Here is a 22,953-nt window from a genome sequence, read left to right as displayed (position 1 = left end):
TCCACAGGACTCCTTGAGATATAGTCTACTTCCGCAGGCTATAGACCTTCCTTTATAATCGTGCAGAGCTGGGAAATTAACAAAGAAATTTACTCAACCGCCTCCTAAAAAAGAAATCCATGTCATGCTTAGAAAACTTTTTTTTTTTGGCCTGTGTTTCTGATGCGCATTAGTATGGAGATAGTTGCTGGATGGGTGATACAGTATCACCTCTTGAGCCAAAATTTAAAGAATGTCTAGGCCCCCTGCCTTGCTTTTCTTCCGTGTGAAATCATGGGCTTTGTGCGGAAATATACACGGCGTTCAAAATAAGCCTCAAGCTTATCAAAATCAATATTACCATCAGTAGAACATAAAACTTGTTCTCACTAGCAGTTTATGATATAAGGCGAAGTCAAAGGTAGAGAATATTAATTCATACCGACCTCTTTAACTAGAAAAATTAGGAAATAAAATTAATACCCCTTGCACCTAGCTTTCTGTGCTACACGTGCGTGCAATGAGAATTATAAGGAATTGAATATTCTAGAAATGCGGCCACCTCTGTTTCCTTTGCAAGAATGCATGCCTGCTGCTGAGCATTTGAAAATTCTTGAAATGGTTATATTTTCTTATGGAGATAACTATATTCATTATTCACTCAATATTTGTACGCCTGTTCGCATAAACTGCGTGCAAAAACAACTTTAAGGAATTGACCATCATATACTTTTAAAAACCCGAGAAAAATAATTTTGAACAACCCCAATTTTCAATGCTAAAAAGTGTTCTCAATTAATTTCTTACTTAATACTTGCCAAATTAAATGCGCAAAATCATTTACGTAACATGTTGGCTTTGCTAAGCGCACCCGTTGTTTTATCGTCGCTTATCCACACAGGCTTCCTTTTTTTTTTTGTGGGTGCGTTCGCTATAGAGTTGATTCTTCTGAATCACCACCGTGGCCCTATCTGGTTCCCAGTATTACAGATAGCATCAATGGCAGCCTCAGCTGAAATTAAATGTGAAATTTAGGAGGACTAGGTCCGGGTCACAGGAAACAAAATTTTAAGAGGATAGTAGTTAGCGAAATATAGAAAAGGGCCAACGTTGCTGCCAATTACTGTGCTGTTTTTCATCCAGGCAATGTGGGCACACTGATGACATGGCAAAATTTAAACTGTTTGCGTCACTGTATCCTCTAGGGCGAGGCTGAAAAAAGCATAGGCGCACCATCGGAGCGCTCTCTTGTTGCCCCTTTCCCAGCCTGGTTTAAATGACAGTATTTGCCTCTGTATATGGAGCACTGGAACAAGCCTTTGATATTTAGGCTAAGCTACGAGTCAAAATAGCCTTTGCTTGCAAGGTATTGCAAAAGGACCAGGCTCCGGCCCATTTCTTCGCATTGCTCCGGACGTATGCAGCGACAAACTCGTTGTTCGTATGACAGGCAAGCCCGGAGCAGCGCAAGCAATATTGAAGTAATTAAGCGATACACAACACGTCGCAGGCCTTTGTCTAGTTTTGCTCACAGCGACAACCACATTCCATTTACTGTTTAAGGCTTGCATTGCCTCTAGTGCTTTGTAATCAAAAACAAAGGGGCACGACAGCGGTAATGCAGCGAGAAATATGGACGGCATTCCTTCCCGCAATAGCTTTCAAACATGACGGCACATTAAGTCATCATTCGCTAAGTAACGCACTCAGTTCAGAGAAAAATATAAAGGGCGGCTCGCTCTCCGGTGGAGCGGCTGAAATTGTAGTCTTCTTCTTAGGTGCGAGGTCTCATTCAACTCGTTTTAAGCTAAGGCGTTTACCCTCATGTTATATTACAATAAGCCCTACTATAATTCATGACAACGAGCGTTGCTGTCATTCCTTTGATCAGATTCAACTGATGTAATGGGTCAAGTGCCTTGTTCACAAAATTTCACAGAACGAGAAAGATGCTTTGTCGTGTTGCATGTTCATACAAGAAAGATGGCCGCGCATAATTTTGCATTTTGGGACAATTTTAGCTCTATTTTTACTAAGTGCAACAATAGCTCCTCAAAATGATTACCGGATTCATGTTAGAGAAGGAAATATCTTCCTTCCCAACGCAGTAATCGTTTCTGTATCCTGTCATATAAGTCTGCGCCCCACTGTGGATGAAACGCTTCCAACTAAGCCAGAGCGCTCTACACAGTGACTAGACAGGCCGCGAAGGAAAACATCAACTTGTACCTAACGAATTCGTAACGAATTCGAAACGTAATGAATTCGAAAATATTGGACAGACTTATAGCCACCCAATAAATGTCCAAACGAAAAAGAACATTCGAAAACAAAACTATGAAGAAACACAAAAAGCAAATAGGGTGAGGTATAAGCAAAAAAAAAATCAGAGCAAAACTAAATTCTTTATGAATTCCATTCTTCCTCTATTATTTCTTCTGCAGTCCAGCTCACGCAAACTTTTCTCTGTATTTCCTCAAATAAATCAACGAACCCCAAAGCATGCTTTACTTTAGGAAAAATCATTCCAAATTATACACGACAACGCGCAATAACCTCCCTACTCGCCGCCGTGGTTAAAGGGTCGAGAAAATAAGGAAATCCAGTAGTCGTTTTTGTTCTTCCCAAATTTCTGACGAACAGCAATGAAATAGCAAATTCTTGAAGTAAGAAAACCTTGCACATTACTTGCGGCAGACTCTATGGGCACTTACTAACTGAGCGACGTGATGTCCCCAGAAAAACAGTGAATAAGAGTTAACCTGCTTTTATTCCCTTCATATGTGCCACGTCCACGTGCGAGTAAATGGAGATTAGTATTCCGCCAAGAGAATGCGCTGCACACTTTCGCATTGGAATATACAGCTGCATTTGTCTACTCCTCTGCGCAACATTTGTGTACATTTCTTAAAACTCTTCCTGAAGACCTAGGAAATAAAGTAGCGTTGGATGCGCCTGTAGGCAGTAGGTATAGTAGAGAAAAGTAAAAAAAGTCCGATGGAACTAGTCTGAGCTTTCAGACAAGGAAGGCAGCAATTTTTAAGGACTGCTCTATTGATCACCAAGAGAGAGAGAAAGAAAGGAATTTTAAGGAGAGGAACAGGAGGAGAGGTCGGCCAGTGGTAACTTGGCCCTGGTCTGCTGCTCCACACTGGGGGAACGGAAGCGAGGAATCTGAAAGTTTGTATGAAGGTTGATGATGGCATAATACAATGAGTTTCACGGGTGATGTCCACGCAAACACACACTGGCTGGAACTCGCATCGCGGTTAGTAGACGAACGTGAAGTTCATGTCTTCAACACACACACGTAGACCTGTCGTTAACACTTACTGGAGTAGGGGCTCTATGAAAACAAAAATACAAACCGTGTAAACTGTGTAAACCATGTAGGTAATGCACAAGCGATCGCAGACGGGCTTACTGGCCTCTTCCATATAAAAACTTGAGCGCGGTCTTTGTCACTCACCATCAATTAGAATGTTTCGCCCTGGCGCCTAGAAGAGTTTCTTCAGAGAGAGGGCGGCGGTCCAGTTGTCTCACGGTTGCTTCCAATGTTCTCCTTTCATCAGTGTAGTTCGGGCACTCGCAGAGAAGGTGTCCAATAGTCTCTGGAGTGTGGCACTGTACTCAGTTTGGGTTAGTTTCTATTACGATCTTGTGAAGGTAGTGTTTCGTGTAGACAACGCCAAGCCGTTACCGGTGGAATAAAGTCCCATGACGCCGCATTACCCTAGATGGCCGATGAAATTGTGAGCCGGCGTCAAGCTTAGAGACGCGGTCCTGTTGATGGCTCGAATCGTTCCAGTGCAACGGCATTGCATTGATCATTAATTTTACTCACAAATTAGTAACGCTGATCACTGAACGAAAACTAGGGTGCGATCATGAGGTTTTGAATTTCGAACCATCATTTCACGCTCTGAAGTGCGCTGTAGGAAAGGATTTTAAAAAATTATGAGCGCTTAGGTTCTTTAAAGGGAGACTGATGCACTTTTTTTTGAAAATCAGGCTGGCAGCGGCGTCCTCTAGTTTTTCATGCTGTATACTGGAATATTGCATCCAAATAAGGCAAAAACAAGCGCGAATTGCCTTTTTTAGCATAAATATGCGGCCTGTGCCGTGGGGCACGCCGTGCGGCGCGCCGCCGCCCGTGATTGGTCAAGAGAGGTCGTGACGTCACTTTGAGGACTGGAGAAGCTGCCGATGCGGAGCCGGCGCTGCGTTGAGTGCAGATCGCAGCTTTCCGTGGTGTTGTAAAAGCGAATATGGCGACTATTTTTTTACTGACCTCCAAAGAAAAGCATACTACAGTTTGTTCATTCCACGTATCACCTGAAAGCAAAAAAGACACAAGCAAAAAATTGTACGCCTAGCACAAGCATGCGCCAGCGTGAAAGACGCGTATGCAGACCATGCGTAAAAGGTGCCAGCGCAACCTCGATCGGCTCGTATTCTCGGAAAGGAAGGGGTGCGAACAATACTCAAGTCAATTACCACCACCGGACGCCTCCTGGCTCGCCCAAAAGAGCGTCATCCTAAAGAAAAGGCCCAAAGCTCTGTGTACAAAAAATCCTGTTCTCAGTACCCGGCGTAGGTTGGGGCAAGGAAGTATTTCAAGGAAACGATGGAACAGCACAAAGTTGATGTCAAAATTAGCGAAGCGCAGTCGCCAAGCGCTACGAGGCATGTGACCACAGGATAGTGAAGGAATCATTGTACGCTGGAAACCAAGCCAAATATGTGCACTGCTTCACTCGTGGCGCGTTCAGCAGATGCCAGAAAATATTAATCGCTGCCTCGGAAACGTTCGCCCTTCCTTGATTTGCAGTTTAGGTTCAGTGAAGTAGTGGCTAACTATATGTGTGTTCAAAAGCCAAGCTAGCTGCAACTCGCCCGCTGCCACAACTTGATGAGGAAACCGAGTAAGGTTGCGAAACATCGTGTTTTTTTTTTTTGCAAAAACTTGGTTGGCATTCATTTCTCTCTTAAATTTGCATCCGGAATCAGAACGTCGAACGCTTTCATTTTAATCGCTTAGCTACGATTAATCGAGATGCCGTTGCTTTGCTTGCTTGCTTGGACACGTCGAACCGAGTATAAAATCACTAACCAAGCCTTGCTGAGCACGCCTCAGGTGGTCTAGCCGCACCTAAGCTGAGGAGAGCGACACATGCTTGAGCCTCTATTAGGTTTCTGCAGGGGCTAAGTGAGCATGTTTCTACTTTTAGAAGAGGCGCTTCTTCGGAATGATGGCACGCCTCTCATGCGCGAGGAAATCGAAGGAACTGTGTCATGGTTCAGCCGCGACAAAATTCTCCAGGATCATATTAGGGACACGCCCTGCATGTAGCCGCACTTACGAAAGTGCTTTGAGCAGAGTACGCTTGCTTTGGTCGGCTTGAATCCTTCGTCACAGCAGCGAGCGCTTGCGCCGCAAGCTTATGATCTTGCAGTAAACAGTGGATGACGAGACAGTCGCGGGCGTATTTGTTCGTGGACACGAACGCGCAGTAGCACCTCATGTTGAACCTGATTCTCAAGGTCGGCTGACACGCTTTGTACGTCACAACGCACGCAGTACGAGGAACAATGCACGCAGCACGAAAAACAACGCGCGCTGAAAGCTCGCTCGGGTGCGCCGAAGTATCCCCGGCTCCTCAACGTGACGTCACGTTGGCCGACATGGCCAGGTTTCCCTCTCCGCTTTTCTCCTCTCCTGCGCTCCCGCGGGGCGCGGGAGATTTAAACATCGCGTATTTAATTGGTGATTGCGCCACTGTTTTAGCCAAAATCGAAAAAATAATTTCACAGACGTGATCAGTAATGACACTACGTCAAAACCCTAAAAAATTATCTGATTCGAAAACCGCCTCAGTATCCCTTTAACATACAAGAAAATTCCAGTATATAAGCATTATTGCTCCTCTCCTTATGGAAATGGAGCGCAGTGATCCTGAACGCAGTGCAGTCAGTGAGCACACAGGGTTTAGGCTCACTGCCACGGGCTGATTAGGTAATGTCAAATGCGGTATACCACGCAGTGCGAAAACTATAAACAACACTTAAACGCTTTAAACGTAGACTGAGCGCACTCTGTAATGAAGACCAGCTTTTTCTTCGGTCGCAGTTCACAGGTTTTAAACGTGGTCTTCTCCCTAACTATTGGCAAAATATTGTAAAATACGTACGACACCGCCGGCTGCGTTTTTCTTTCTGCCGAGAAGAGACAAACGAAGATGGGTCTGAAGAGGCCTCCTGATTGGTACGTCGATCTAGTACGTTCGTTTGCCGTGAAATATAGCTCGAGTGTGGTAAGAGCGTTCATAGCAAGCTTCAAATATTTCTGTATGATTAGTTGAACTATAGGATGCAGTTTAGCCAAAACTGGGAAGTGAGCGCCTGGCTCCTGTAAGAGTGTACATCATACATTATGTTGCTTGTACTAGCGCCGGGCACAAATTTAGTGCGATCACATCCGACTTATAGCACGTTTTAAAACCTCGAAGAAAGCCAGCACAGCCCTTAGCGAAAACGAGGATGTGCTAAAAATGCATTTCAAACGTATTGTATTAATTTTATATTTGTTTCGCATTTTTTTGTCCCTATGATTAAACTGCAATAGGAATGCTTTCTAAGTATACTAGGAATAATTTTTTGAACGTTCTTAAAGATACGTGAAAAATACATTTTTGCCCGCTTAGCGTATTTACAATGCATTAAAAATATACATTAGAAATAGACTAAAAATATACGTTTAATACATTAAAAATACATTTACTCGCGCCTAAAAAAATGTCTACTGGGCGGCTCCATGGAATGAGATGGGTTAATGCTTCAACTGGAGAACAAATTGTACACTTTTTTTTCTTTATTGCCTTCAAAGGCGTGGGAATACAGTGCATTACAACATATGTGACTATTTACATGGCTACAGCACTCCTCCCTTCCAGCGACCATTCCAACTTCTTCAGTTGGGATAGATTCTGGAAAAGGGATACAATTTCTACGTCAAAACCTCGGTCTTTTAACACATCGTAAATTTTCAGGACACTCTCAACAAAATATTGATACACAGATCTGGCTCCAGGATCGCAATGGCGATAGTTCACGAGTATTTATCACCAATTAACAGGAGTCTGAAATTACAAGGTCACGTGACTGAATGGGAAAGGCAGATACCTACACACAGCATACCAAGACGACGGTGACGCGGCAAACTAGAAATCCTACGACAAGCGCTGTACTTGGCTTGCCTTATATATACCCACCGAGAACGACGCACTATGTTGCCCGGTGAGGCCTTTTTTTGCGTCAAGACTGTGGGCTGCCAAATTATCGCAGAAGTACCCTACTGATCGCGTTCGAATCTGCGGCTAATCGAGAACGGAACTGCTAGTTGAAACTTGCATCAGGCACAGGTCATGAGTCAAACTGTCAGCCAAAAGATACATGCGCGTCTAAGGAGCCGGTCGGCCTTGCCAGCCGGGGTCCGTTCCGCTGGCGTATTCGGGCCCAGAAGTACCCAAGGCGCTTTTGCTGGTATAATGCTATCACGTTCGCACACGGAAATGTTCAAATGAGATCTGAGTCGAATGTCATTCGAGACTTGGAATGACTTTCGGAATCGACGGACTCCCGCGGTGCTACACGACACTTTCCAAACGCATTCGAAAGCCTCAGCTCGTTTTCAGTGTACAGCGACGACGACGGCGGCGGTCACACTAGTCCGACAACGGCAGTACATATCACGCTCAACAACAGCATGTGATTATAGTGAAATATCTAGTTTACTATAATATGATTGTAGAGCGACATGTTTTTCAGGCCAACGACACCGACGATGCCGGTCGGCGGACGGTCAGCCTTGTCGGCGGCTGAGCGGGAGCACGGTGATGAGGCGGCGGTGCGAATATGCTCGCGCTTCTAAATGAGCGAAACGAACGGCTATATTTCACATGTGCACACCTGAACACTCACCAGCGATAAGCGCTTGCCAAATCAATTTCAGTGGACGACGGCTTTCTTTCTGGGATTTTTGCGCAAAAGGCACGACACAAAAGAAACGAGGTAGACAGGACAAGCGCTTACTAACAACTGTTGTTGTTAGTAAGCGCTTGTCCTGTCTACCTCGTTTCTTTTGTGTCGTGTCTTTTGCGCAAAAAACCCAGAATGCTTAGGCACCAACTAGCCTGCAAAAACTACTCGCAGGCTCTCTTTCCTTCCGCGACGACTGGGCCCAGCGAGTCCGCAGGGTTGGATCAGTGATTGCGGCGGTTGTGAAGAGCGAATCACAAGCTTTAGCGAATGCAAATGGTCACCGGGTGTAGTTTTGGCAACAGTGACCTGAAATCAACTATTGCTGACATCGCATGGCACGCGTACGATGAACGGGAAACGCCGGTGTGACCCAGACTGCCGAGCCGTGCTTTACGACCAGCAGCAGTCGTCGCCGTCGCTAGCTTGTGGATAACAATTAAGTTAGGCCGTTTCAGTTAAAGCGAGCAGTCGCCAAACATACTTCTGGATAAAGTAGTTTAAAAAAAGTACTGGTCACGTCAGAGAAACCCGGGACAAGAAGCGAGAAGCGCCGATCCTGCGCGATGCCAACAACCCGGCTGCCAAGTGTTTCTCAGGCGTGCGATCGCATCATCGCTTCCTACATATTGTCACACTGCATGAACAAGCACGAGTGCAACCAGTAAAAAAGAAACCAGATTGTTTAATAGAACTGAACCGCAGATTGCGTTTTATGTTATGAAAAGAGCACTAGCTGTTCGTACGCAGCGATGTAAACAACAGTATGAGTGCAGTCGTCCTCATCGGCGCACTCCTGGGGAAATTTCATGCTGACGCGGTTAATATTCATTGGCGTAATATTATCTTCACGCACTCTATTAGACAGAGCACGTGTAGCAGCGTTAGATGACATTCGGTTGGAAGGCATTCGAAGCGCCCGTGTAGCAGAGGTATAAGTGATGATCACCCTCCTGCTAGAGGTTACCATAAACGAAAGAATGACAAGAAAGGGAAAGTTTTCACTCTTCGCTGAAATGACATTTCGAGCCCTAGATTGAAGTCTAATGCAAATATGTTTACGCGGGCTACCCATTTGTTAGAATTTAAGTACTTCAGACGGATTAATTGCGTATTTACGAAAGTGCACTTTAAATACATGGCCAACACCAAAATTCGAGTTCCCGAAACTCGATTTCGAGCATTAGATTGTTCAACGACAGCTTGTAGTGTGCTGCAAACATGCTAATGCGGACTGCCAATTTGGTAGAATTTCAGTATTCTTTGGACGAATTAATTGCGTATTTAGAGAAGTACACTTCAAGTACACTGACAACAGGCAAATGCCATTTCCCGAAACGCGATTTCGAGCACTCGACTGTTCAACGGCAGCTAGAAGTGTGGTGCAAATACGTTAAAAAAACTGCCCGTTTGTTAGAATTGAAGTATACTTCGGATGAATTAATTTTATATTTACGAAAGCGCACTTTTAATACATTGACAAGATATTAAAACTGCATACTTATACGTTTACAAGGACGGGCCTTTTTTTAGAATTGAAGTATACTTTGAATGAATTAATTTGATATTTCCGAAAATACACTTTTAAGACACTTACAAGATGCTAAAACTGCACACATATTTTTTAACGTATTTTAAAAGTGCTCGCAGTATGCTTTAAGTCAGGTATTTTTGGCACGTTTTAAAAATATATTTCGAACACCAAGCATGAAATTTCAGGAACGTATTTCCTAGATATTTTTAGTGCATTCACGAATACAAAATATGTTCAAAATACAATTTAAATAGCCCACCGTATATTCCAAACGCATTAGTTTTTGCTAAGGGAGTGCACTGTTTTTAAGAGACTCGATAGTCCCTCGGCTCTATCATGCGTTGAGGGAAGTAAGACATGCGTGGAAGAAGCCAGAGTGAGACTGCGGGCGCTTTCTTTCCCGTAGCTTACCGACGTTGGCGCCTAGCCTCCCTGCACACGAACCCAACATTCTGCTGGAATGTTTGCCTTTCGATCGAACCCCACCGCTTCGCTTTGACACACGAAACACAGGCCGGAAGGACCAACCTCGTCTATGTGGCACACTTCGAGAACCAGCTGGAGGCCAAGCACCCGCCCCCGAGTGCCGTGCGATGCCTCTGCTCCCAGTGCACCGAACAGTGAGCGTACAAAAGGTTCCGAACGGACAGAACTGCCTACAGCGACGTAGGGCCTGAAAGACACAGAAGCCAAAGTGAAGGAAAAAGGCGTAGAAGCCGTCCGGGCTTTTTATTTTTAGTTCGCTCCTGCTTGCTCGCACGGAAAAGATCGAAGAGCAGAAGTGAGCATCGCGAGAAAACCGAAGCAAAACCGCAGGCGACAAAAGATAGAAAGAAGCGACAAAATATAGGCCTCCCAGACGTCGATATCGCCTGCAGCGCGTCTGCAGGAACGCCGTAAGATAGGTTCGTAATCGATTTGCTCATTTGCAAGACGAGTTTTCTGCGGCTTCTTGCGTTTACTATATCTCTCTTTTTCTTTTTTTTTCCGCATTGGACACATTAAGCAACCGGGTTAAAAGGATGTGCCCTTTGTGTTCCGTTCAAAATTTCCTGTTTGTTCTCTTTTATTTAGGCATTGGGGTGAATTCGTGCTGGCAGACGAGCGGGGAAACGAAAGAAAATCGGAGTTTTATTATGTAGAGAGGGATGTCTGCGATCTATTTATTTGCATAATGCCTTTTTTGAAGGCGGATTTCCATGGTCGCATTCTTTGCGGGAAAATATGAAAAAGAAGGCATATTGCCTGCACATAAAACAGTAATTTAAGCACTGCGTTAGAGATTCAAGCTGTTCATATCGAGATTGCCTGCGTTTCATTCCTCACGGAGTCACAATTAAGCGCGGAACTTTTACCGATAAGCAAGCAGCTGCGCAATTATTTAAACACTAACTGGCAGTTCGCTTTTGCCCTCCCCTGTCCCGCGTCGCCCGTGTCTTGTGCTTTGTAGCAAAATTAAGCACAGAGCTTTTACCGATAAGCAAGCGGCTCCGCGATGATTTCAACATTTTAAATGGTAGTGCGCCTTTCCCCTCCCCTCCCCCGTGAACGGTCTCTCGTTATCAAAGCTCAGATAAAATGAATAAAATGTGTACATTTGGAATAGGGGTGCGAGTGATTGCTTATTACCTTATGTGTATAGCAAATGAATTTTGAAAAAAAAAATAAAGCCAGGCAATATATTAGGCAGAACTAGAACACGTGCTCCAATTTTCTTTACGCACTGGTTCATCGCTTATAAGCTACTTATTCTGTCTGTTAGAAAAAAAGGAGGAAGGGAACAAGCCTTCTTGACAGCACAATATAAAGAGAACAAGTGTCTAGGGAGGAGCCTCAGCTTGCGTAGCCAATGTTTCACCAAGAGCTCCTTTGTTCCTGGTATCCTCACAAATTCATCCACTACTCAGCCTGCCGCAAAGAGGTAACCCAAGCGGATTAAGTGTCAAGTTCCTGACGATGTTTTACGTTATTATTTGCGCCTCAAAATACAAAACAGAACTTTCTGTCATAACAACAAACATTCTATAATGTTTTTTTTTTGTTTGCTTAGGTTTTAAAGTCCCAAAGCAACTGAGGCTATGAGAGACGCCGTAATAGCGGTCACCGGCAAATTCGACCACCTGGGGTCCTTTAATGTCCACTCACATCGCACATTACACGGGCCTCTAGCTTTTCGCCTCCACTAAAATGCGACCACCGCGGCCAGCATCGACCCCGCGACTTTCGGGTGAGCAGCAGATCGTTGTAGCCGCTGAGCCACCGCACTGACTGCAAGGTTTTTTGCTCTGAACTTGTTATAACGGAAATTGCGGTAATAAGATCAAAATTTTTGTAGTTAATATGACAAAGGACCACTCAACTACAAACTACAGAAATAAACTGCACAATAACAACAGCAGTACTACAAAATAACAGTATCGGTACTACAAAAGAATACTCGAAACCAAAAAACGTAATTAAAACGTAATTAAACGTAATTAAATTCTTCAATTGGAGGGGACACTTAAACTCCGCCTAAGCGGTGTGGCACGATATCTTTAGTATGTCAAAACCCCTGTATGCTGAATTGGTAATTCCTTCTTAGATTCATAGATGGCGCCGAGTCCTCATATACCACAACCAGCGCAGTGGCGCAGTGGTTAAGCGATGCGCCACGTATGCGCCACCATCTCTCAACTGCCGAGCCATGTATTCCAGCCTCGGCATCTGGCGCTCCAACACCATCCGATACGGTGAGCGCCGACAATTCTGAAGCTGTCTCTTGCAGTCAGCGAGGAAGCACCACCCCGTGAAGCCGACGCCTCCTCGCGGCTTCACGCACGTCCCCTTTTCGGCTATTTTGTTTCGTTGGCGGTCGTTATCAGGGTGGTAGTCAGGCCCATGGTTTTTCAGAGCTGCTTACACCCCGCCGGAAGAGATGCGAGCAGCAGGATTATGGTGTTGAGATTGGGCACTTTAGTGTACTAGAATACTCTTATTCTAGATCACTATAGTATTCTAGTTCACTATAGTGGGCACAGACTGCTGCCCACCTATTCCGTAACCTCGCACGAGCTGAGCAGTCTCGTTCAACGCAACAAGGGCTTTGTTCACTCGAACTTGGCGTTTGCACAGCCGCGCGACACGTTTCGCTAGCGAGTTAAACATGGCGCCACGGGGCGGATGCGGACGCCGTTTCCCTTCCCGCGCGACCTACGTTAAAGGCATGCGGAGTGTGTTTCGGAAATTATGCAGATCCAGTGGAACCACCCAGGCTTGTTGTCCAGCGCACATCGTCTCGCTGCCATTTGCTGATGCGAAGCTGCCTGTAATCCAGTTTGGCGCATCCGTCCGGGACAGCTGTGGCAAGACCAGTCAGCAGTTACCTACGGCTGCTGTTGCCCTGGCGACTACTTCAGAATCCTGGCCTGCAGTTTTCAATAGGCCTTCTTTTCGCGGGCCTGCGGACACGTAGTTCCCCGGGCCAAGCGAGTGGTCTCGGCGGATGCCTTCACGCCGCCTACAGAACACCGCGGAAGTGTACGTGAATATTATCGGCGCGACTTCCGCTGCAAGACCTGCCTCAAGCCCATGGACTAATAGACGCCTCCGGCCCTCCAGCCAAGGGTGTGGGCTGATCCTCAAGAGATCATGTTTAATCCCTGGTTAATCTCTTGGCACGTGAAAGCCCCCTGGGGGTCACGCTTCTAGGTTCAAGCGGATTAACCATGACGTCATGACAACCAGACTATGAAATCTTTTACCTCCTCCCCCCCCCCCCCCCCCCCGGAACTTTGATGACTGTGGCTCTTCCCTTGCTGTCATGTCGAATATATGCCAAAGTATAATCCGACGCGAGTGCAACGTTTCGCAAGCATTTTCGACACTTTTGGAAACTACCCAGAACCATTGCATTGAAAATGCAACTTTGAAAAAATTAACTGCCTGCGGCCGGGAATCGAATCTGGGGCCACCCGCATGAACGATTGCGAGAGCAACACGACTTCCCCTTCAGCATCGGCGTCGGTGGCTCAGTGGTAGAATACTCGCCTGCCACATTCCCGGCCGACGCAGAGAGTGCTTTTTTTTGCACTCCGTCGGCCTGCAATCCAATCGAACTGCTGCAACGAAAACTCAATTTAATAAAATGGCAACTTCGTCGGCCGGGAATCGAACCCGGGTCACCCGCGTGGCAGGCGAGTATTCTACCACTGAACCACCGACACTTTTTCTTTTTCTTTATTGCCTGGCTTTGACCACTGAACCACCGACGCCGATGCTACAACGCATTTGCATTGCTCTCGCAATTATCGTATGCCATGAAGATTTAATAATGACACGTATATGCCAGCAATAATCACGACGGCGCAGAGGACACGAAACGTCTTGAAGCTATGCCATGCGCACGCCAGATGGACGGTGCTACGCCTGCCACTAGAGGCAAGGGAGTGGAAGAGGAAATGCAGCAGCTGGCGCTACGGCTTCGACAGCGAGAAGGTGGTGATAACTGCACACCTTCCGATACTTGCGAGAAGGCGCGGAGGGGGAAGATAGGTGGAGCCAGGACCGGTTTAAGTAATCATGGATGTAAGTAATAATGCCGGCTCAGGGTGGAGCAAAGCGCTACCTTGCAAGGGGCTGCAAAGGTGACAGAGGCGCTGCGATGTGTGTTTGATCTTTTTTCACCTTCCGCTCTTCAAGTATCCGAGTTAGAAGCAGGCCGTGGCGGCTGGGTTTCGGTGGAGGTTAAACGCAAGGCGCCCGTTTGCTGAGCGATGCCAGTGCACGTTCCCCGGGTGGCCGGAATTATTCTGGAACCCTCAGATATGGCACACTTCTTTTCTACTTTGTGTTCAGGCACGGAATGTAAAAACAGGCGGCCACTTGTTAAAGCAGGAAGCAGGGAGCTACATGCCACGATAAATGCGGAAGCCAGCTGCGAGTGGCCTAGGAGGGTTTGGAAATGTTCGCTATCCACATCGTATGGTCTGAAGGGGGTGACGTACTCTGGAGCCAACGTTACTAGACTAGTTTAGTAATGCTGTCTGGAGCCAACGTTGTCTGGAGCTAACAGGCTACACAGAGTTCCCACCCTGAAGCAATGCAAAAGAAGGCGATAACACCATGCTGACGCACAAACGTGACAACTCCAGCTTTTGCTGCACCCCGAACTGCCGAAACCGTGGCGTAGACCTTCACAGCGAAAGCTCTTACATGGAGCCCTTTCCGGTATAGCGGCAGATTCATGACTAACAGCGCACACTGTCAACATCCGGTTACTGTGGAAACCATGGGTCAGTACAACGCGCGCACCGCCATGTGACTGTCAACATCCTGTCATGTGATCGGAGATGGGCAGTCAGGTGACGGTGCGCGCCTACACAATACTTGGTACTTAGTACTTCATACTTAATACTCTATAAGGTACAAAAACAAAAGGTTGGTTAGTTGGTTTATTGTGGTTTAACATCCGAAAAACAAAAGGCCTCTGTGAATCAATTCGACTTTATCAATATATCGATCCCTGTCAAGAAAACATCTCGCTGCACGTCAGCAGCACACGGACACTTGGGGAAACGTAAACAGCGTTGTAGACAGTTTGACAGCGTGGGGAAGACAATCGCATATTGCACGCATGCAAATCATGGGAAAACTTAAACAGCTTTGTAGACAGTTTGACAGAGTGGAGAAGACAATCGCATATTGCACGCATGCAAATGATGCTAGCCATACAGTTCGGATTATACAGTGGCCGAGACGCAGCAATCTCAGGAAGCCACAACGACACAAATGCGCAGAGCTGAGAGCAACATACACGACGTCATGTCCGCGTCCGAGCAGCACGGCCACAAGGCAGCAATGGCCAGAAAAAAATGAAAACAGCACTTAAATTCGTCCAGCGTTGCTCTCGATCGTAACCCACGTTTGTGTAAACGGCCAATACGGTGGCCACGGCTGTAGCGCTGTGTACGCCCCAGATCGCCCGGACTAAGTCAGCACACAATTTCTTGCTGAAGCAACCTAGAAAGCACTAGTAAGCGCTTTCTCAGCGGCATATACGTCGCCCTTGATTTACGCCTGGCCTCATCATCCAGCAAATCGGAAAGCGCGTGCCATTAGTGGTGTCAGTTCTGGGCAATTGCCCGAAATCTGCCCATTTTGAACGCAGCAGAACGTGCTCTTCGCTGGCACTGTCACAAGTTCTCAATGAAGGCTGTCCCGAGCACAATAATAGCTGAACTGGTAACATTATTCTAACTAGAGATGAAGGTAAATTGTTTCAGGAGTGACTGCATGGTCATTAAAGCACAGCGTAGTCTATGATGCTCATCAAGTTCTATGCAGAAAATCGGGTGAAAACGAAACGGTATCTCATGAAAGGTCAGGGCATCCGGAATATGCAAGCTGTCCAGTGGAACCGGTCAACCGAAAAAATTGCACTTTTTCTGGGGATTCATCTTGGATGGATTGGAACAGTCGAATGCTCTCGCGAATGCCGCAGAATTGCGCATGACGATGTTACAGTCTGACGAGAAGGCGCTCTGGAAGCCACGTACAGTGCAGGACATGTAACACATGGTCATGAAGAGGGCTTTGTCCGGCGAAATGTCCTTTCCGACGTAAACACCTTCGCCATTGTCGGCTTCTTCCATTGCCGCGTACGCAATCTCCGCCGCCGGCAACTCCGGAAACACGCTTGCCAAACCGTGGAAGTTGAGGCAGCTGTCTCTCTCCTGGTAGCCTTTTCTCGCCTCTTCGGAGAAAATGCAGTCTACCTCCGTGCCGTTCGGAAGCCACCGGATGCCCTCTTTGTCCAGAACCCTCACTAAGTTAAGCGCCAATAAGTACCCGAGGCCGCCGAAAAACATGGAGTTCGTGCCGCCACTGTAGTAGAGCGGAGGGTAGATCATGTAGATTGGTACATCCAAGATGTCCACAACGTAGTCAAGCCTGGGGTAGGTCGGCGGGAAGTTGGATGCCAGCTTCAAAGCATCCCAATGCACCTGCGAGTCGTTGATGCGACGCACTCTCTCGCTGGCACGATGCATGACCCTGCGTGCCTGAATCCAGAGTTCGACGAACAGTTGGCCCGTGTTCGGGTAGTCATTGTAAATTTCCTCCAGCGCTTCGTTGTTCAGCAATTGCTCTTCGGGCCACGCTCGCATCTTAACCGACCTCAGCTTCTCGCTGGCGACGCGTTTGCTGTCGTCGTCAAGCCACGCTACGCCCTCCACCTTCTTGATGGCAACGGAGACCAGCCTCCGGAATCCGGCGCCAATGACTTGCCGGTCCATCTCCCTGTTGTCGATGGCGACTTCGAGGGAGAGGACAAGCGCCTTGTACGTAGACTCGGTGTGGAAGCTGCAGAATTGGGAACGGTAGACGTCGACCTTGTGCTTGGCGCCGAAACGTCTCAGGAGCATTCGGGGCTCGCCAATGGGCGCAAACATCTGGACGAACGTCCAACCGAACAAGTTGACAAGTCGGGTTTGTTGGTAGTCGTCGAGGAAGCGCCCGACGGTCTTCAGGAGGTTCTCGTCGCTCAGGTTTACGTCGTCAGTGGCTGCCAGTTCTGGACTCAGCGCAACATTTTCTTGAAGAAGGTTCATCCAGGTACCCGAGTTTATTGGTTGCGAGTGGTTGCCAATGTCTCCGAGGCGGAATGCTGCTGGTGTCCTCATTCGAGTGAAGATTATTTCGCAAAGTTGGATCAGTACGGTGCCCTCCATGTTGCGTGTTTCCTCGATGGTATCCTGGAGGGAGGCATCGTCCACGGGAGCAGTGGTGTTCAGGCTGAGGTCTTTATAGTAGCCCATCCAATACGCAGCATAGCTGCTACGGTCCTTCACAGCCTCGTACTGATCCAAGAGGAACGGCAGCGACGGAGCGGGGCTGAACTCCAGCAGCCATTTTCCAAGCCGGGAGAGCACGTGGACTTCAACCCATAAGTGGACATGCCACTTGTAGGACAACGCCACCAGCATCTCCAGGGGGTTCGCGTCGGCTCGTGGTGGCTCCGGCCAGCCGAGACCCATTTCCTGCATGAGTGCCAGGAACTGCGGCAGGTGAGCGCCGCCGTGGTCCCGTGCGTTCATGCAGGTCTTGTACATGTCGAGGGCCTTGGCTGCCACTGGGAACTTCAGGGCGCCCTTGATGAGTAGTTCCCTGAAGATGATGAGCCGCGAGAAGGCCACGTCGTCGACGGGCGTCTTGACGTGCTCCCTGCGGTCCGTCGGGGCCGACCAGGAGGAGCACACGTAGGCGGAGAAGTCTTCGCACGGGTCGATGCTCCTGTTGAGATCTCTCGTTAGGAGTTGCACGTGCAAGCGGCACGGCAGGCTGTCGCAGTGCTTCCTCTCTGCTGGAGACGGGGTGTGACCCCCGAACACAAATGCGACGAGGGCCACGAGGAGCAAAACCGTGGCGGCGCAGGCGATCCCAGCGATGGCCATTTTTTTCCGAGGAGTGAGCTGCAAGAAAACGGGGGGAAGTACAACTTTGAAAAGGCTGCATGAGTGCTTTCTAATGAAGCACAATGAAATAAAACTGCGTAAGGGACGGGACGAAACACGAAGGAACAAAACACATACACGGGCGCTGACTAACAACTCAAATTTTATTTCGATGTAGGACACATATGTAAGGTACAAAGAGGGGGGTGTGTCCAAGGCGATCCTGCACATTCGTCCCGTCCCTTGCGCTGTTTTATTTCATTATGCAATACCAACTAGTCCGGCATCTTGCACCTCTAATGAAACACGGTGAGCGTACCGCAAGACGCGGGACACTGGACGAAAACCCAAGCAGCGCATATAATTGGCCTAGTATTGGAAATAGATTGGTTTACTGCGATCCTTTATAGGACCGGCCTGTGTCAAATAGATTTCTAATATTCGGTCGATTAAGTGCGCTGCTGGAGAACGAGACGTATACGTTCCGTGCGATCGAGTATCAGCATAGTGAATGCGTGCTAGCGTATACACGTATACTATACCAGCCAGCCGCAAAGTATATAACATGCGACGTGACAGGTGGATGTGTCTGTATGTGCATATTTAGCAAATACGCATGCACAGAAACGTGCAGAGAAAGAATCCGGCTCGTACGGCATACGCATTTATATCTATGCTAGTGCGTCTCGAGTCTAATAAAATCAGAAAAGGAGATAAAGACTGGAGGGGTGATTATGCTAACCCTTTGCGCCACATTCATAGCTAAAGGCAAGAATGCTTGCACAGAAAGTGACGAACATATTAACGACTCACTTTTAACGAGCATCGAAATCTGTATTAAAGAGAATCTTACCATGCTGATAATCAGCCTAACATCAAAAACACGGCATGGATACCCAATGTAGCAGGAACATCAAAAGAAGGTTATAAAATTGAAATGAAGTTGCAGTACAGCGTTACATGGCCCACTGAAAGTTATTTTAAAGGGATACCGTATGAGTATTAGGCGCTCCAGTTTAGTTCTGCAAAGAAATCTGGCGTTGCGAAGTCCATAAAAGACAACATCGTTTTTTTTTTTTGCACAAGGCAAGCAGAAAGCATTTTGCCCCCTCATTTTTTCCTTCAACTGGTCCACTTAGCGATGGAGCATGCAACCACTGCTCCTTGATGCTGTGACGTCACAATCTGTCTCCGCTTCCAGTCGGACCGGCCGCTTCGGCATCCCATCGCTTGTGGCAGAGCATCCGCCTGCACTCGGGAGGTGCAAGGTTTGATCCCCAGTGCCGATACCCATTGGCCTTATATAAATGGGTGCATTATAACGGGATTTGAAGGTGATCACTTCAGGATTAACTTACTTGTTAATTTGTGATGAAGCGCTCTAACAGGACTTGTTTTCTAAACAAGGCTGCTACGAATACATTAGCCTAGCTAACCGAAGGATTCCTTTACACTGCACCGTCACGTTTGCTGCGGACCAGGGGCGTAGCCAGGAGAGGGGGGCTAATGGGGCTTCAGCCTTCCCCCTTCTCCGAAATTTTTCAAACTGTCACGCACGGCTGACCAAAACGAGCACCGGCACCGGAAGTGATTCTGGATTTTGTCACCTATAATGTCTTTTTAAGACTAGAAAAGACATTTTGTCGTCAATATTGATAACTTGGGTGGGGATTTCGTGGCCATGCCCATGCACCTAGAGTCACGTAACGCAAGCATCAGATAGTATCGTGATCGAAATTACCATGCGAATACGAAAATTTTGAGGACATGCCGATCTTGATTGACGTTGCTTATTGAAAGCCCTGGCCACGCGGCGTTTCCCAACATACACAGTCTGATATTGGTTATTGCAACTTGCGGCATCATTCGTTATTTTCGTTTGTCCTTCTCTTTCCTTTTTAGCAAACTGCTTTTATTTTTTCTTTGAACCAAAGGAATACCCTTCTTTGATTATGGGTGCAGAATAATTGTCGCCGTGTTGGCAGTTAAAAAATACGTACTTTGATATTGATTTCTGCATTGTTACTCTATTATTCTAACCATATGATGCTGTCGCGGCCGAAGCATGGCCCAGGTACATATCGCGACTTCAGCTATCATAGTTTTGTTCTTGCCTAGATCGTCTGTCATTCCGTGTGTAAAATTTACTATCTGTGATTGCGGAAGGTGTTTATTTGCCTTGTTTGACGCATTACACAGAGAGACTTTTGCTTAGATACGTAGCTTTAATGGAGACATACGTGTAATTAAATATCTTGTGAGGTTTTGTGTATACATACAGTGACTTTATTTCCATTGGCACTTTTTTGTCATTTATCAATTTGTATCTTCGCATTTCTAATACTCCATTTTAGCTTCGCACTTCTAATGCATATTTTTCTGAACTCCTCCTTTATACATGTTCTCATTGTGACGACTAAAATTTCGGTGCAATTACTCGCAATACATGACCGGCGACCGCTGCTGCTGCGCAGTACACTGGAACGAAGGACAACGTCGTTGAGATTTTTTCCTGGCCGTTGCATATGTAAAAAATGTAAAGGTTCTTGACCTACAAAGATTCATAAGAATATTCGTCCTCTATAATTGTTCTGTAGGTGTTAGCAGCGCACCCCAAACAAGGACGAACAGAAAAGGCAACGAAACTCAGCGCTGTTTCGTGGGCGCTGCTAACACCTACAGCATTAAAACCAGCTAGCCCAAGAAAAGACGATTCTGACCTATAAGTGTTCATTTCATGGCCTTTATGTTTTTCATGTCAGCGGCATGTACCGCTTTGCTGGTTCCGGAATGATATATATTTCTAGACTTCTTGCGATATTTTCTTTACTTATTAAATACGCAAAAGCGTGCAAGAATTGGCATCAGTTATGTCTACCACGCTTTTTAAGACATACGAATGCATTATTTTATTTTAAAAATACATATGTCACTTGTCTAGACAGTGCGCAGCGTTATCTAATAAACAATGGCATTGCTAATATGGCAATGCCAATATGGCAGTGCAGTTATTATTCTTGCGTTTGATCCCTCCACAATTTCTATGAGAAGGCCGCGCTGCAACATGAGCCACCCCCCCTCCCGAACAAAATTTCTGGCTACGCCACTGCTGTGGACTACGTGCATGAACGTCAAACCAGAAAAAAATTTCTTGGCCCGTTTTAGCAGGAACGAAAGCGAAAACCTTCAAATCGCGCTAAACTGCACAAGACTGCTGGGTTAAACGCATGAGAAACAACCGTTGCGTACAGGTCAGTGATTCGTGTCGCCGTCAAAACAACTTAAATCCGCCTTTAGTAGTAAAAGCTACTTGTAAGCTCTAGCCCTCAATGTTTCAGAAAAGTTAGAAAAAATGCATTGAGAAAAAGCATTTACCAAAACCAAAAATAACCACTGGTATAAAGTTTTAGTTTCGTGGTGATAGCGACCTTCATAGTACCGGAAATCACGTGATCTAAAGAAACCAACGCCCCGCCGCGTGGCTCAGTGGTTACGGAGGTCGGCTGCTGGCCCGAAAGACGCAGGTTCGATTCCGGCCGCGGCGGCTGAATTTTGGTGGAGGCGAAATTCTAGAGGCCCGTGTACTGTGCGATGTCAGTGCACGTTAAAGAACCAGAGGTGGTCGAAATTTCTGGAGCCCTTCACTACGGCGTCCCTCATAGCCTCAGTCGCTTTTGGACGTAAAACCCCAATAAACCAATAAACCAAACTAAATAAAGCAACGTTGCCAGGTTAGTACCCTCTAATTTCTTCACAGAATAACGTCTGTCTATAAAGCACCTCAATGGCTGCCACTAACCACGGTTAGCGAAATTGTGGAAAGGACGTGCACGGCTACAGACACAGCATGTTAACTGCGTTGTTGAAGCTAATTACTGTGTCTGCGCGTAAGGTAAATTACAGCACTAATGATTTTTAACTACTCAGCCTTTACCTATAAACTATTGGAGGGTGCACTTAAGTTGCGCAATTAAGGGTATGATGCGATAGCTTAAATTTTTGCACCCTTTAAGCAGTGGCCTTGCGATGACAGGTGTTGCCATCGGTCGCATAAGAGTCTCTTACTATAACCTAAAGGGAAAGGTGGCGCCCCGTCTAGGGGTGTTGGCATGGAGCTGGCTCAAGACCACTTCGGCCACCATGATCGCTCTAAGCATCAAGGGCCGGCGAGCTACCGACTGCAGAACCACAAAATGTGGCAAAAAATAATGCGAAAATAAACGATGTTCGATCATCAAGAATGCTCTAACATTCAATGTCCCGTCTATAAATTGTAACAAACGAACAGATAAACATATATATACAAAGATTGCCCAAAATAAGAGATGGCTTGCTCTCCTATTGGCCATGTATTGCACACTAAAAATTGCGAGGACACTTTGGCGACAGGCGAAAGCCGAGGTCACTATGGCGTGACGACTTCCGGTGGATGTGACGTCACACCGTTCCCGTGACTATATCGATGTCCGCGCTATTTCGATGCAATTCCGACATTTCTGCCTATAATTAACTATTTCTACAGTCATCAAACTTACCTTATAGGTTCATTTTTTCCTCCTGTATCTGAAGCAGTCATTCGCTTTTTCCTGTAGTTTTTAGTTCCCGAGATAACACGAGTTAAACGCTGCTAAAGGTGTGACACCCTCTGCTAACGCACGGACGACAGTGTGAGCCACTAAAGGCCTTCGCGTTAGTATTTCAAGCTTAACAGGCACACTTTTAGAAACCGCCTTCTCTGGAAAGCGAACTGAGCACACAACGGACTAAACGCACTCGCCTTGGCCGAGAAGGGCCCAGCAGGATGTGCATAGCTGCCGGTGGACATCTCCGTCATGCCCTTCTTCCCTCTGGAAATCCAGCTCGTCTCCCTGGCATTTGTCAGGAAGGAACGACGGCCAGCCGGACCGCGCATCTCCTCCGCACCGGCAGACCTCTTGAGGCCCGAGGCCGCCGGAGCGTCGCACGGTGTTG

General features: G+C 46.9%; 1 protein-coding gene across 1 annotated transcript; it reads right to left on the bottom strand.

Moving 5' to 3' along the window:
• Positions 1-15,885: 15,885 nt before the first annotated feature.
• On the bottom strand, positions 15,886-22,908 carry LOC149346555 (neprilysin-like). Its single transcript, XM_089585411.1, has 2 exons — positions 22,754-22,908; positions 15,886-18,000 (listed from the first exon to the last, which is right to left on the bottom strand). The coding sequence occupies exons 1-2, from the start codon at positions 22,892-22,894 to the stop codon at positions 15,952-15,954; spliced, it is 2,190 nt and encodes a 729-aa protein (XP_089441537.1). The 5' UTR covers positions 22,895-22,908; the 3' UTR covers positions 15,886-15,951.
• Between the last annotated feature and the right edge of the window lie 45 nt (positions 22,909-22,953).

This window comes from Amblyomma mixtum, chromosome 4, assembly GCF_055824585.1.
Source record: "Amblyomma mixtum isolate Tamu chromosome 4, ASM5582458v1, whole genome shotgun sequence".
Lineage (NCBI taxonomy): Eukaryota > Metazoa > Arthropoda > Arachnida > Ixodida > Ixodidae > Amblyomma > Amblyomma mixtum.
This window is presented reverse-complemented; position numbering and strand designations above follow the sequence as displayed.